The sequence below is a fragment of the Sinocyclocheilus grahami genome, unplaced genomic scaffold (genome assembly GCF_001515645.1).
Source record: "Sinocyclocheilus grahami isolate Dianchi unplaced genomic scaffold, SAMN03320097.WGS_v1.1 scaffold153.1, whole genome shotgun sequence".
In the NCBI taxonomy this organism is placed as follows: Eukaryota; Metazoa; Chordata; class Actinopteri; order Cypriniformes; family Cyprinidae; genus Sinocyclocheilus; species Sinocyclocheilus grahami.
This window is the reverse complement of record NW_015505332.1, coordinates 1,618,725-1,634,726: the sequence shown is the minus strand read 5'-3', so window position 1 is coordinate 1,634,726 and position 16,002 is coordinate 1,618,725. Positions and strand designations below refer to the sequence as shown.

General features: G+C 33.5%; 2 protein-coding genes across 2 annotated transcripts in view; one reads left to right on the top strand and one right to left on the bottom strand.

Moving 5' to 3' along the window:
• LOC107592518 (ral guanine nucleotide dissociation stimulator-like) overlaps window positions 1-9,352 on the top strand; it is a 23,510-nt gene extending 14,158 nt beyond the window's left edge. The window contains exons 4-18 of the mRNA XM_016282051.1: window positions 545-628; window positions 711-877; window positions 1,370-1,423; window positions 1,532-1,725; window positions 3,237-3,343; window positions 3,505-3,720; window positions 3,801-3,904; window positions 4,774-4,858; window positions 5,440-5,499; window positions 6,712-6,798; window positions 7,010-7,042; window positions 7,127-7,248; window positions 7,327-7,416; window positions 8,962-9,055; window positions 9,341-9,352. Of these exons, the coding sequence (XP_016137537.1) occupies window positions 545-628; window positions 711-877; window positions 1,370-1,423; window positions 1,532-1,725; window positions 3,237-3,343; window positions 3,505-3,720; window positions 3,801-3,904; window positions 4,774-4,858; window positions 5,440-5,499; window positions 6,712-6,798; window positions 7,010-7,042; window positions 7,127-7,248; window positions 7,327-7,416; window positions 8,962-9,055; window positions 9,341-9,352 (1,509 nt within the window). The remainder of the gene's footprint in view (window positions 1-544; window positions 629-710; window positions 878-1,369; window positions 1,424-1,531; window positions 1,726-3,236; window positions 3,344-3,504; window positions 3,721-3,800; window positions 3,905-4,773; window positions 4,859-5,439; window positions 5,500-6,711; window positions 6,799-7,009; window positions 7,043-7,126; window positions 7,249-7,326; window positions 7,417-8,961; window positions 9,056-9,340) is intronic.
• A 6,328-nt stretch (window positions 9,353-15,680) lies between these two features.
• Window positions 15,681-16,002, bottom strand: part of LOC107592517 (deoxyribonuclease-2-alpha-like) — a 6,101-nt gene continuing 5,779 nt past the window's right edge. The window contains exon 6 of the mRNA XM_016282050.1: window positions 15,681-15,996. Within this exon, the coding sequence (XP_016137536.1) occupies window positions 15,810-15,996 (187 nt within the window). The 3' untranslated portion in view covers window positions 15,681-15,809. The remainder of the gene's footprint in view (window positions 15,997-16,002) is intronic.

Genomic DNA, 16,002 nt, shown 5'->3' with positions numbered 1-16,002 from the left:
CAAACAGAAAACAGTTGTTTTAAATTGTAATAATATTTCACAATATTACTGTTTTTACTGTATTTTTTATCAAATAAATGCAGCCTTGGTGAGCATATAAGAGATTTCTATCAAAAACATTAAAAAAATCGTACTGATCTCAAACTTTTGAACGGTAGAGTACATTATGTCTGTGCAATAATGATTATTTATTACTTTTGGGTGGACTAAAAATTAAAGTCTACACATTTATCGAAATGTGTTTTTCCACACAAGTCTTATTTTATTGCATGTAAAATTATATAAAAAGGCATGTAAAAACTAAAACTGTGATTGGTCACTTCTCATGTTAGTGAAGTGGGTGGGTTTTGGGCAAATAAACTGAAGCAGAGCAGACATTAGCCATAAAGTTTGGTTATATAAGACGGGGAACAAGCAATGAGGTTTAATTATTGTGACCAAGAGCAAGGCCCCTAACCCAGTGAGCTTGTAATAAGTCTACTGGAAGGCTGTTTGAAAAAAAATCCACAAACTGCTTACTTACTCTGATCTCTCTCTGCTTCAGTCCACTGTGTCCGAAATGGAGGAAGACGGTATCATCTACACTGTGGTGGTAAAACAAGGACACATTTCCCCCGCCGGCCTGCAGGTGAGCCCCATCTTCCCAAGTCACATTCAATGCTGTACGTTCCAGAAGTTCTGTCCTGACATCTTCAACCGTCTCTTCCCAGTCCACAGCATCCCGCTCTCAGCATGTCAAAGCAGGCACAGAGGAAAAGCTGGTCCTCCATCTCCTTCATTCCTTCTCCATGGGTGACTCCTCCTTCATCTCCATCTTCCTCTCCACCTATCGCTCGTTCACCTCCACCCAGAGAGTGCTGGACATCCTGATTGACAGGTACAATGCATGTAAAGTAATAAAGTCATTGTCTTTTTGTTGCCAATTTACCTAATAAGTTGCAAATTGGTCCTCCAGCTGTTCCTTATATGTATATTTAACTTTTCCGGCCTCTTATTGCTACCTGTCCCAACTTTTTTGGAATGTGTAGCTCTCATGAAATCCAAAATGAGCCAATATTTGGCATGACATTTCAAAATGTCTCACTTTCAACATTTGATATGTTATCTATATTCTATTGTGAATAAAATATAAGTTTATGAGATTTGTAAATTATTCCATTCCTTTTTTACTCACAATCTGTACAGTGTCCCAACTTTTTTGGAATTGGGTTTGTATCTATCTATACACCCATACATATACATATGTTTATAATTCATATGTATTTGCAATAATATAAATTTTTTACTAATAACATTTGTTAATTATTTGCAATACTAACTGACATTACAGTAAAATGAACCCCCAATTTCAATATGAACTATTTTCTAGGTTGGGAAATCCTCCTGGGGAGAGCAATAGTAACACTCGTCAGATGTTCAACAAGTATGTACTACTATAGATACACAACAAGCTATAAACAGAAGTTATTAATAGCCAGTTTTGTCTTTTAAACTGCATTGTGGAGTGTTTATTCACACTTGCTGTGTTCAGGGCGGTGTGTACGGTGTTCAGCACATGGCTGAGTGACTATCCCGAGGATTTCCGCTCTCTGAACGATCCCTCCTGCCTGCTGCGCTTGGCCCCCCTGCTTCCCACGGACACCTCGGGCGCAGAAATCAAAGGCCGACTGCTGAGGATCGCTGAGGAGTTGAGTGAAAAAACCCTGCTGTCCGGCTCGCTCTCAGGTCAGGATATTTGTCCCTTTGACAAAGGCGACATCTCACCGTTTTTTGTACGTTTGTGACAGACAGTGCAGGTTATTCTATCAGTCTCTCTCTACAACCGCCTGTCACAAGAACATGGATTTGTAGTTCGATATTTCATTTTGGTTGTAGGAATGTAACTACATGAAGTTCTGGAGTTCTGAAATACAGAAATAAATGCAAATTTCCACTGAAGTAAAAGTTGTTATAGCCAATGACAACAAAAGTCTCTGAGCTTTTCCTTATCATTTTTAGATTCTACTGACCTTTGTTTATGCCACAATAATTCGAGGACCAAATGATCAAATTATCACAACCTGGAAATTGTAATTGAAAAGTCATGAAATTAGTACAATATTACAAAGTCATAGACATTTCTGTAGTTAATAGCAATCTAATATTTTTAAGTGGCTAGAAATTTCACTATAACATGATTTTTAAAAGCTGTAAGCTCATTAACAGTTTGGTCTAAACTAGCGTTCAAAAGTTTGGGGTCTGCAAGATTTTTTAAATGTTTTTGAAAGAAGTCTTGTATGCTCACCAAGGCTGCATTTATTAAATAAAAAATACAGTAATCAGTAATATTGTAAAATGTGACAAAACCAGACATAAGTCACATAGGTATATTTGTAGCAATAGCCAACAATACATTGTATGGGTCAAAATTATTGATTTTTCTTTTATGCCAAAAATCATTAGGATATTAAGTAAAGACCATGTTCCATGAAGATATTTTGTAAATGTCTTCTACCGTAAATATATCAAAACTTCATTTTTGATTAGTAATATGCATTGCTAAGAACTTTAAAACAACTTTAAATGCGATTTTCTCAATATTTGGATTTTTTTGCACCCTCAGATTCCAGATTTTCAAATAGTTGTATCTCGGCCAAATATTGTCCTGTCCTAACAAACCATACACCAATGGAGATCTTATTTATTCAGCTTCCAGATGATGTATACATCTCAATTTCAAAAAATGTCCACTTATGACTGATTTTGTGGTCCAGGGTCACAAATATTATTGCAATTTAAAATAACAGCTCTCTGTTTTAATGTATTTCAAAATTTAATTTATTCCTGTGATGCAAAGCTGAATTTTCAGCATCATTACATCAGTGATCCTTCAGAAATCATTCTAATATGCTGATTTGCTGCTCAAGAAACGTGTTGAAAACAGTTGTGCTGCATAATATTTTTGTGATAACAGTGATATATTATTTTCAGGATGCTTTGATGAACAGAAGGTTCAAATAAAGAGCATTTATTTGAAATAGAAATCATTTGTAACAAAGTAAATTTTGATCAATTTAATGAATCTTTGCTGAATAAAGGATTTAAATGAAAATTTAAATCCTACTGACCCCACATTTTTTATTTATAAACACATTTTCCCCATAGCAAGCATTAATAGTAAATTCTGGTTCCAGGTTAGATAGACATAGGAGCACTTATTGTCCATTTTTCCATATTGATGTATTGATTTCCTACAGATCCTACCAAAGGTGTGACATCTCCTGATCCCTCGGAGTTTGATGCCACCAGCATCCTGGGGTTTCCATCCAGTGTGATTGCAGAGCAGCTGACCAGGATTGAGACAGTGAGTTTGATCATGCTGCCTTTACATCTGCGGAAAACACCAGAGATTAGTTTGAAACTAAAAGTAAAATAAGTTACAGTTTACCTCACTCTCTAAAGTCTGTGAACATCTCGGACCTGTTGGTAGCATCCTTAAATGAAATGCTTTTGTTTTGCCTTAAGGATCTGTTTCTGAAGCTGGTGCCCTATCACTGTCTGGGGTCTCTGTGGTCTCAGAGAGATAAGAAGGGCCGGGAAGGAGCGTGTTGGTCGGTCAGAGCTACTATCAAGCAGTTTAATCGCTTAGCAAACGCTGTCACAGCCTCGTGCTTGTGGAACACGGCTCTGAAGAGCCAACAGAGGGCCAGACTGCTGGAGAAATGGATCAGCGTCGCAGAGGTCAGAGCGGTTTCACTGTAAACGATGCCATCCATCAGGATGAAGGACTCACGTGAGCATGTGGTTTGTTTCCCAAACAGGCCTGCAGAAGCAGGAAGAACTTCTCCTCACTGTACGCCATTCTGTCAGCGCTGCAGAGCAACCCCATCCACAGACTGAGAAAGACCTGGCAGGAAACAGACAGGTCTGGATTTACTTCGAAAACTGCTCGTCGATGCGTTAAAGGAATATCAAGTCAATATTAATTTATGGTGCAGTACAACTTTCCCTACAGAATTTCCTCCAATATGACAAAAAAAAAATTTCATATGTTTTGAATATATTTTTAAAAATGGGTTAAAATATATTGCTAATATATATTTAATGTAATATAAATGAAAATGTATATATTAATAAATATACATCTTTAAATTATTTCATTTATTATTTTTCTTATATTTATAAATTAGTATATTAATCATAGATACAGATATACTTTTAAAATATATAAAAAAATAAGACTAATATAGTATGAATATCAGACGAAATTTGTCTTATATAAATTTATACAGAAAAAAAAAAATACACACACACACATTATATTTATATCATTTCATTTATTATGTTTCTTATATTTACTTTAATATATTTTCAATCTAAATATATTGATATTGTCCAAAATATAATAAATACATTTTGTGTTTACTAAAATATGCATTTTTGAATTAAATGTATTTTCTTGCCCCTTTTGAACACTACATTTTAAAAAGAAATTCTAGCATTTGAAGATTTAAACATAACAGATTTTCAATTTTAATATATGTATATTTGAAATATAATTTGGTGAGATATTTTTTTTTGCTGTATAAGATTGTAAAAGGATTACAATCCTAATAATAATATTATAAACTTTTATTAATTAATTTTTTGCTTGTTTTTCTGGAATATTCCTCACATTTATATTTCCAATTTGCATTGCAATGCAAAAAATGATGCATAATATATGAAACGGTAATGTCATGTTTAACAACAGCAGTGCAGAATAACCTAAAGTCCTTTCCTCTGCTCCAACAGAGAAGCTGTGAGGAGATACGAGGAACTTTCTGACATCTTCTCTGAGAAAGACAACTACTCCCAGAGCCGCGAACTACTCAAAGAGGTCAGTCTCACTACGATACAAAGCAGCCAATTCACACGGCAATGCATTGATGGGAAAATATCAGGCCAATCGATGTTCTCTGGCTCTCTGTGTAAAATTCTCATTGGATGTGCTTCATCACTGTAGAGCACTTCATTAATTCAGCACGGCCTAAAGGGAGGAACGAATGACAAGAACAGAATGAGTAATATCAGATTCAGTCATGCAAAAACACAGCCTCACACTGTAAACTTGTTGTGTAATTCATTATACTGTATATTGCTGTTCTTTAAGGAACAGTTCACCCAAAAAGGAAAAATCTGTAATTATTTACTCCTCTTGTCATTATGCTGTTATTTTTTCTGTGGAACACAAAGAGAGTAATTAAGCTTTAGTGATCATGGGGACCACTATTGTGAAGATCCAAAAAGGACACACAAAAAAACAACAACAACAACAACCATAAAGTCTGAAATCACATTCAGATTCCTCATGACAGATTTAAATGCATCATGCAGAAACATTTAGCAAACACAGGAACTGAGCTATATTCCTTTGAACCGACTTCAGTTTTCTGTAATAAAAGCACTTTAATTTTACAGGAGGGGACTTCCAAATGTTCAAACCTTGACACTAAAATCAACAACAGGAGATTTACAGGGGTAAGCATCCTTATACAAATATACATTAAATATATTATAACATATTAGATTTTATTATATATTAATATAGAAATATAAATATTATTATAAATAATGATAATATATACTACTGTTTAAAAGTTTGGGATCAGTACGATTTGTAATGTTTTTAAAGAAATCTATTATGATCATCAAGGCTGCTTTTATTTGAATAAAAATACAGTGAAACAGTCATATTGTGGAAATATTACAATATTACAAAAATTATATTAAAATGTACTATCACTTTTTTCCCCATCAATTTAACATATACTTGCTGAATAAAAGTATATATTTAAAAAAAAATAAAAATAAAAATAGAAGAAAAAAACTAACCCTAACTTTTTGAACGATAGTGTATGTTGTTACAAAAGATTTCTATTTTGAATAAATGCTGTTCTTTTCTAACTTTTTTTTACTTTTTATTCACTTTTTATTTATTGTTCCTAAAAACAATTTTCAAAGAATACTGAAAAAAAGAATCACAGGTTCCAAAAAAATCAAACAAGCAGCAAAAAAATTTTCAAGCATAATGTAAATCAGAATGATTTCTGAAGGATCGTGTGACACTGAAGACTGCAGTAATGATGCTGAAAATTCAGCTTTGCATCACAGGAATAAATGACATTTTAAAACATATTTAAACAGAAAATGGCTCATTTCAGTTGCAATAATAATAACATTTTATTGTATTTTTGATCAAATAAATGCAGCCTTGGTGAGCATGACAGACTTCTTTCAAAAACATTAAAGAATCCTCCCCCAAACTTTGTAGTATGTGCGTGTATATCAAAAAATATGCATATACAGCAGGTAAAATAGGTATTGAACACATCACCATTTTTCTCAGTAAATATATTTCTAAAGGTACTGATGACATGAAATTTTCACCAGATGTCGGTAACAACCCAAATAATCCATACATACAAAGAAAACAAAACAAATAAGTTCAGAAATCAAGTTCTGTGTAATAAAGTTGAATGACCCAGGGGAAAAGTATTGAACACATGAAGAAAGAGAGCTGCAAAAAGGCATGGAAAGCCAAGACATCAGCAGAAATCTATCAGTAATTAGAAAGCAATCCTGTCCTGAGAAAATGGTGACGTGTTCAATACTTATTTTACCCGCTGTGTTAATGATGTGATGTAGTGTTTATAATCTTTGATGTATCTGAAAGCTGTATTTCTTTTGTAGTCGTGCGCTCAGGGCACTGTGCCGTACCTGGGCATCTTCCTCCGAGATCTCACCATGCTGGACACTGCAGTCAAAGACCGATTAGAGGTGATGTTCAGTTCACAGCCTGCCATGAAACTAAAAAAAGGGGGCAATAGACAGTATCAGCACATCCAGCTGTGAAGTATAAAAATAGCAGTGGTTTCACAATGTTTGTCAAAGCTCATCTGACAGAATCAAGATGTGTCAGAACAAAACTCTTAAGTCAGCGTTGCATTGGCAGGGTGTAATGTAAACCAAAATGTAATGTCTCTTACAGAATGGCTTCATCAACTTCGATAAAAGACGACGGGTGAGTTTATGGTGATTATATACTTGATTGTCATTCTTTTAAGTTGTTTAAAAAAATATTAACATCACATCCTCTTGATTTCAGGAGTTTGAAGTCATTGCTCAAATTCGGCTCCTTCAGTCCTCGTGTAGAAACAGCATTTTCAGAACGGATGAGACATTTGTTCAGTGGTATCATAGCGTACCTACGCTGCGCGAAGAGGAAAGGTCAGTGACATTTCTGTAACTCATCTCAGATACACACTGATTAACTATATAATAAGATGTCCATGTGCTTTTTAATAGCTACAAGCTGTCCAATCAGATTGAAGCACCGGGCGAGCCGAGTCCTGGCCGTGGCCTGAATCCTACAGTGATCATCACACAGTGTCCAGAGTAAGAACATCGCTGTCCTACATCAACAACCACACAGCATTTCTTACTGTGGAGTTCAAAATTAGATTGCAAATCAACACGAATCAAAATATAGTGCTGCACAGTTGCAACACTGTTGAAAATGATTGCTGTGATTATCACAAATTAAAATGCAACATTACAATAAGTAATAAGGTGTTTCAACTTAAAGTGTTTGTGCTTGAGTTCAGTTAACTTTAGTTTACTTAAGTTGGATATTTAAATTATTTCAAGAATTTTTAAGCTTTTTAAAAAAATGCAGCAGCATTTTTTACATTGAAGAAAAGAAAATGTTGTATAAAAAGGAGATAAGTTCAAGTAAATTTTTAAATAAATAAACCGCAAATGCATCTGTTTTTAATTGTAATATAAAACAAAAATATAATATTAGACAACAACAACAAAAAACAAACAAAAAAAAAAAAAATATTTTAGTTAGTTGCCAAAGAAAACATTTCTAATTTTTATTTAGTTTAAGCAATAAAAAAACTAACTGGAAATAATAATACGAAAAAAAAAAAAAAAAAAAAGTAAACCTGAAATAAAAAAATAAATGAAACCTAAAGTAAAAAAAAAAAAAACACATAACAGTAAAATTTTACTAAAATTAAAACCTAATTTACAATATTAATAAAACACAATATTAGTATATAAATAATACTAAAATAACACTGGTCACAGGACAATTAATATATATATATATATATATATATATATATATATATGTGTGTGTGTGTGTGTGTGTGTGTGTGTGTGTGTGTGTGTGTGTGTGTATGTATAATTTTGTTTGATGATATGCATAGTAAATTGTACAAAACATTTTATTTGTTTGTTAAAGTACTTCATAATAAACAACACATCATATACTGATGCTGTGATTTGGCATAAGGGAAATGAATCCTGGTTACCATAGTAACCCATTCATTTCCTATGAGGACAGCAAACCTGTCTGTGTTAGTATCTGTGTAATATGACTAGCTTTTAACAAGTGACAGATGAATTTGCACCAAAATACAGTAGAGTTTGACCGGACGCACAGACATTGCCAAAGAAATGGGATTTCATGTTCTAAACATGATTACGTTATTATTGTTTTGCATTCGGCATTGTTTTTTTCTCTGCTGAACAGATTTGCAACACATTTTTGGGTCACGACCCACCAGCTTAGAAACACTACTATATAGTATGAAATGCATAGCTCTTATTTTGTGAATCCTGGGCTCAATTCAAATGACAATCTTCCTGTTGGCTATGCTGAGGATCAGACTCAGTCCTTGACCTGCACACACAGATGTTCCTTTCATGAGCTCTGAAGCGCCGTAAAGCTGCTTGAGCTGAATCAAATGAAGTTTTAAAGTACGACAAAGACACACTTATCGTCTGCAGTTGGACTTCAAAGCTACTGCTGGTGTGGAGTTTTAGATTTATACTCTAGGTTACAGTCTATTCAGAAAGAATCAATGTCATAAGCAGCCATGGCAAAGAGCCTCCAGTTTGTGACAAGATCGCTCTGTTCTCCCGTTACAGCGCTCTCTCAGCCGTGGCAAATACGACAATGGATGCTGATGGCATATTTGACTTCCCGTCTCCTGTTAATCACCTGCTGTCCAGGCTTTACAAGGTAAGGGCGAATAAAGAGCTTTATTTTGATTACACTGCAGTAATGGGTCTTTAAAAGCTCGGCTGTTATCAGCAACTTTGAGAGATTTATTATTTGAGAGCTCACTGTGGATCTTTTTAGCATTTAAAGTTGCTTTTTCACATTTGAACCATGCCACACTTTTATTATGTGACACATTTTTTCTTGCATGAAAATTCACACTACCAGATAAAAGTTCTCTTGCATGAAAATTCAAACTACCGGATAAATGTGTTACTCATGATCCAAAAACATTTTCATCTGAAGGCTTGTGATTAAATGCTTTAAATTAGTTAAAGATAATTATATAATGTCTACTTATGATTTTTTTCTAAAAAGTATATATTTTTTAATGGATGAACATACTTCATGTTATTTATTCATAGATTTGATGACTTTACTATTATTCTAAAATGTAGATATTTAATACTAATCACAACAATATCAATTAATTAAATAATAATACATTTATTAATAATAAAGATTGTATCCACTGTAAAAAAAATGTTGTAAATAAAACACTATTAGAGCATGTTTTACAGAAAAATACCGTTTATGTTCTACTTGCGGTTTCTTAGTAATTAATTATGATATTTACAAGCCATTTCTGAGTGAAAATTGTTGAAAATTAGATTTTTGGTGTAGGATGTGCCTAAAAACAATTTTCACTAAGAAATTTCACAAATAATAACAAAGAAACTGCAAGTAAATTTTAAATTAACATGGAATTTTTAAGTTAGAAAGATTGAAATAGTACCTCCAAATACGAGCTGATCCAACTGCTGCCGGAGGGGAAAGGTGATGTCACATTTCTCATGTCATAATGTGCTGTACGTTTTTTGAAAACGCATTATAAAATGTGGAAAACATTTTTTTTGGGGGGCATACTGATGGGACATAGTGACATTATGGACTTGATATATAAAAACAGGCAGCTGTCAGTCAAATAAAACAAATATAAATGAATATATAATAAAACACCCACTGTAATCAGTTCTGCATTAGAGAAGCACAACCAGAATGCTCAAGAAGCCTCCAAATACGAGCTGATCCAACTGCTGCCGGAGGGGAAAGGTGATGTCACATTTCTCATGTCATAATGTGCTGTAAGTTTTTTTGAAAACGCATTATAAAATGTGGAAAACATTTTTTTGGGGGCATACTGATGGGACATAGTGACATTATGGACTTGATATATAAAAACAGGCAGCTGTCAGTCAAATAAAACAAATATAAATGAATATATGCACTACCATTCACATGTGACATTAATATTTTTATTCAGCAAGGACACAAATTTATCAAAAGTGACAGTGAAGACGTTTTATAATGTTACAAAAGATTCCTATTTTTAATAAATGCTGTTCGTTTGAACTTTCTGTTCAAGCACTTGTTTTTGACATTGACAATGATAATAAATGAGCAGCAAATCAGCATATTAGAATGATTTCTGAAGGATCATGTGACATTACGACTGGAGTAATGATGCTGAAAATTCAGCTTTATATCACAAGAATAAATTAAGTTATTTTACTATACATTTTTTATTCAAAAAAGTGTAGGCTTGTGAGCATAAGAGACTTCAAAAAAAATCTCACTGACCCCAAACTTTTGAACAGTAGTGTATAAACTGTATATAAATACATATTTAATTCATATTTATTTTAATTTATATTTAATCCAAAGTAAATTATTTATTTATAGAAATATATTTTTAAAAAATGAAATATTTTAACAAAATTATTTAAGCTGATTATTTAAGATAAATACTTTTTTCTTTTTTTGCATGTTTTCTGAGTATTTCTTTGTCTTACATTTCTCTCTCCACAGAGTTAATAATACCTCCCACAGGAAACGTCTTCTATGCCATGTCTTCAGCTAGCGTGGACTTCCTGTTAAGGAGAAGAGGAGGAAATACACCAACAGGGTCTCCGACTCTTGGCAACGAAACCAGCGCAACCTTTCCACGAATCAAAGCCAAGGGCAGAAGACTAGTTCGGACACTATTTTAACATAAAAACAGGATATTCTCGTCCAAGTACTTTCAGAAGAAAAGACACAAAATATTTCATTCAGAGCTCTTTGACGTAACTGTGTAGAATTGACTCAAATAAGTCATTTTCATAAGTCCTTAGTAATTTGAGTGTAAGCTTGGTTGAAATGGCTCTAAGATGTTAGTTACTGCTAAACATTGCACTATTTTTGCATTTCATAAATCCAAAATGAATTTCAAGACAGAATCACGTACCTTTTGCTGATGCCAGCATTTCCATTACTTCCCCCGTCTAGCAGTCCATTGGTTACAGAATTTTCTGCATTATTAATGAACATCAAACGGGGATAGAGCAGCTAAAAGATCCCAGCATAAGAAAATACACTTACAGAAGGTACTTACACCTGTCTAATATTTCAACCTACCTGAAGATGAGTCGCAAAACCACTGCCGCTCTCTAATGTCCTCACCAAGTATGCAAACTGATAGTTGCTTACTGTTTACTTTCTCTTCAAATATTCATTATGGTTTATGGTAATATCGAGACTCTGTTCCAAAACCTAGTATAAAGTTAAAGTGTAAGACTATCTAAGGCAGGAAACTAATTGAAACGGATCCTCAAAAGAGATCGATCTGAATCACTCTAAATTGGCAGCAACTCTTAGGCCGCACATGGGAGACGTTACAATCGATTTCAATACAGTTTGATGTTTGTTTCTAAGCTAACAGCACAATAATCTAGTAAGAATAATAATACACTACTTTCCAAAAGTTTGGGGCCACTAAGATTTTCAAAAGAAATGAATAAGTTTATTCAGCAAGGTTATTACAGTTAACTAAAACTAAATCTAAAACTAAAAGTAAAACCATAAAAATTGTTACTTAAACGTTAACTGAAATAATATATATAAAAACCTTTTTATTTCACGTAATTGCCAAAGCAACATTTCTCATTTGAAAAAATGAATAAACATTGTATAGATGTATAACAAATACAAAAAAAATGACAGAAACAACAAATTTACTAAAATGAAAATAATAAAATGTAATTAAAAAAACTGATTCAAAATATTCATAAAAACAATAATTATATCTCAATGATACTAAAATAACATGGTCATTTAGCAATAATGCTTTAAGTTGATCAAAAGTGATCAAATATTTCTATATTTATTTATACTTTCTATTCATCAAAGAACCCTAAAAAAAAGTATCATGGATTCCACAAAAATATTCAACATTAATGTTAATAATAATAATAATGTTTCTTGAGCAACAAATCAGCATATTAGAATGATTTCTGAAGGATAATGTGACACTGAAGACTGGAGTAGTGATGCTGAAAATTCAGTATTGCCATCACATGAATAAATTAAATGTTAAAATATAAAAATATACAACATACATTGTGAATTGTAAAATTATTGTAATTATTACTGTATTTTTGATCAAATAAATGCAGCGTAGGTGAGCATAAGAGACTAAAAATCTTACAGACTCCAAACTTTTGAATGGTAATGTATGTACAATAGCACAAAAATATATAGTCAATTTTATTTGTATTTACCTATTTTTGCAGTATTGAATGAAATGTGTAATCGTTTCCACGGTTTGGGTGTGCCTTCTCCACAATGGATACATGCATAAAAATAGGCCAAAAGAAAGTGACTAAGGCGGCAGCATAATCATGCAGCCTACATTTGGAACAGGCAGCTCACTAGGTTTTTGGGACAGAGCCAACAATGTGTTGAACTGAAGGTCTCCGGTTCTGGCTGTTCTTCGATAACAAATCAACTCCTTTAAAAAATGCAACAAAGCTGTGCCTGTGACATTATTTTTGTACTGATAAAAGCATAACGCTACGATCATCAAAAATAGAAAACAACATAGTTGTTCGTACCCTGATGAACCTTGCGCTCTTTCTCGTATGCTGCTGACGTCTCTGTGGGAACTGAGGCATGCGAGAGCTCACAGCAAGGAAGAGGGGTCCGTTTCATCTCAGCCTTTGGTTATGTTCGGAATAGGATACTATCCTACTACACTTACATGCAAAGGTCTGTATACTTACTACAATGTGCAGTATACAAAAGAGTTTTTATTTTTCTAAGATGCAATGTGATGAAGTCATGTGACAGCAAATGTAGCATACCACTGTTTGAGATCTTGGAAAAATGTCAGCTGTTTCAATTACCCTTTAAAGAAAACGGTAGAAAGTACACTCTAAAAAATGCTGGGTTGTTTCAACCCAACTTTAGGTCAAATATGGACTAACCCAACCGTTGGGTTACATTTTTAAATTACATTTTTAACCCAACAGTTGGGTTAGTACATATTTGACCCAAAGTTGGGTTGAAACAACCGAGCATTTTTTAGAGTGTATACATTGAGTTAGTAAGCTAGTATTCCATTCCGATGATAGTCTTTGTTTTTGGTCACTTGTTTGTTTAGTGCCTTATTATCAGGTGCTCGTGTGTGATTGTAGTTCTGGTGTGTTGCGCAGTGAAAAGCATGTTGCAGCTTCAGCCCTGTACTGTCAGATCTGTATTCCGACAACTTTATGCACTACATACTTCCTATTCTTGTAATAAACTTTAATTTTGATACAACTGACAGCTTTCAGACCTGATTCATGCCTTTGAGATTTCATTACATTTACCTGTGAAAATCAATTACTGCATAAACTCGGCGTCACTTGTCGTTTAAAATTATTTTGTAGACACTGCACTCACAACAAGCACAAATAGAAACATTTATACTGACTAAAAATTCCCTGACACCTCGAGGCTTTATGTATTTATCATTTCAATGTTACTGGAAATTTGAATAATATAAATATTGCTAAAAATAGTAACTAAATGGTACCACAGTAATACAATTTTCTGTACATGAACCACGGCCTGTTTAGGTTGTCATCAGAGAGAGAGGAAGCATTGTGTGTGTGTTTGCAGTCAGAGAAATGATCGCTCTCTGATTGCTTAAGCACTTTTATTCCTCCTACACAACTGAGAACACCTAAGTGCTGATTATGAGCAGCTGCGTTGGTGTAAGAGAGAGCTTTACAAGGCTCCTGTGATGATGGTGTTCTCAGAGTTGTGGCTAGCTGGTTTATTAGCACCCTGCTTATTTGTTAATGCTCTGCGGTAAAACATTTTTTTAAATAAATTAATTTGACAATTATTACACAAAATTTTATTTTTTTTTTTTAAGTTGTAAAGATTATTCTAATCAACCTGTAAAAAAGTTGTAAGGTTATTGGCAGTGTTGGGGGTAACGCATTACAAGTAACGCGAGTTACGTAATCAGATTACTTTTTTCAAGTAACGCATTACTTTTTAATTTACAAGAGAATACAGCATTCTACTGTACGGACGTACATTTACCTTCCCTTCAGCCTGAGGCTTATTCATTTCACTTTTGGTATGAAAAGGCTTTTATATTTGCCAAAAATAAAACTTTTTAATTTAAAAACAAACACGCAAGCCCTGTCTAGATTTGAAAAGTAACGCAACGCATTACTTTCAATAAAAAGTAACTATGTAATTAGTTACTTTTTTTATGGAGTAACGCAATATTGTAATGCATTACTTTTAAAAGTAACTTTCCCCAACACTGGTTATTGGGGTATATTTTACAAGAAAATACTATTTCAGTTTTTCTACATCAAAATTTCACATTTAATTTAACGTTTGATAGTTTTTTTCAATTTTTTTTATTAAATATTATTATATTATTATTAAAATATTATATAAATGTGTGTATGCAAGTGTGTGTACACACACACACAGTACATATAGAAATTGTATAGAAATTTCACAATATTCTTTACTGTACTTTTGATCGAAAACTGGCAGTGTATACTGTACATATTACTATTATTATTAAAACAAATTTTACCCATTTTCTTTGTTTTAATGTATTAAAGATACAGTATATTATTTAACTTAGCCCTATTTTTGGGCTCACGAGTGGATGCTTTATCCACCCTGAATTATTAAGCATAGTTTGCAGTTTCCACTGAATTTGTGAAAAGCTAAAGCAGAGATAAATGTAATTACAGACACATGAAGATATTTGATTTCCTCAATGTAATACAGCAACAAAAGCTGAGGGATTAAAAACATCTCTACCATACACATCTCAGCCTAATTCCCATAATGCACTTCTGGCTTCTTGAGGTTCAAGGTAATGTGTGTGATATTGCTGCAGAAATTACACACTTCACCTTCTAACACCCTTTATTTGTTAAAATACAAAAAAAAAAGTGATGTAATCATAGCAAAAGAAAATATTTATATATACACACATTTTAAAACAAGGCTGTACCATATTAAAATCAAATTTATAGCCTGTTTTCCTGAAGTTATACATTAAATTAATTGTATGATATCAATCATAAATGTACAGTCTTGTTGCATTTGCCTTTAAATTAATTACCTCACATAGGGTATTATTCCCTTAAAATCGCTACATACATTTATTAAAAAAAAGCATTTGATGATTCATACACTCTAAAAAAATGCTCGGTTGTTTTAACCCAACTTTGGGTCAAATATGGACTAACCCAACTTTTGGGTTAAAAATTTAATGTAAAAATTTAACCCAACGGTTGGGTTAGTCCATATTTGACCCAAAGTTGGGTTGAAACAATCCAGCATTTTTTAGAGTGTACCTGTTTGACACCTACACAGGCAGTCCTTCTGCATGATCCTGATTTTGTTGTTCTTTCTGCTGTGTCCTGCTCCATCAGCGATACTGTGCGGATTTGTCGCACGTCTGCACTTCTCCACTGCAGGTCTCACACTGCAGGGCGGCTGAGCGATAGGCCTTCCACACCGCAGCATCCTGACGGCACACCGTACCCCCGCCTCTCTTCTCCTCCGCCTCGTCGCGGTTGATATCTCCTACACAGACCCAGCTGCCAGACGTCCCACTTCCA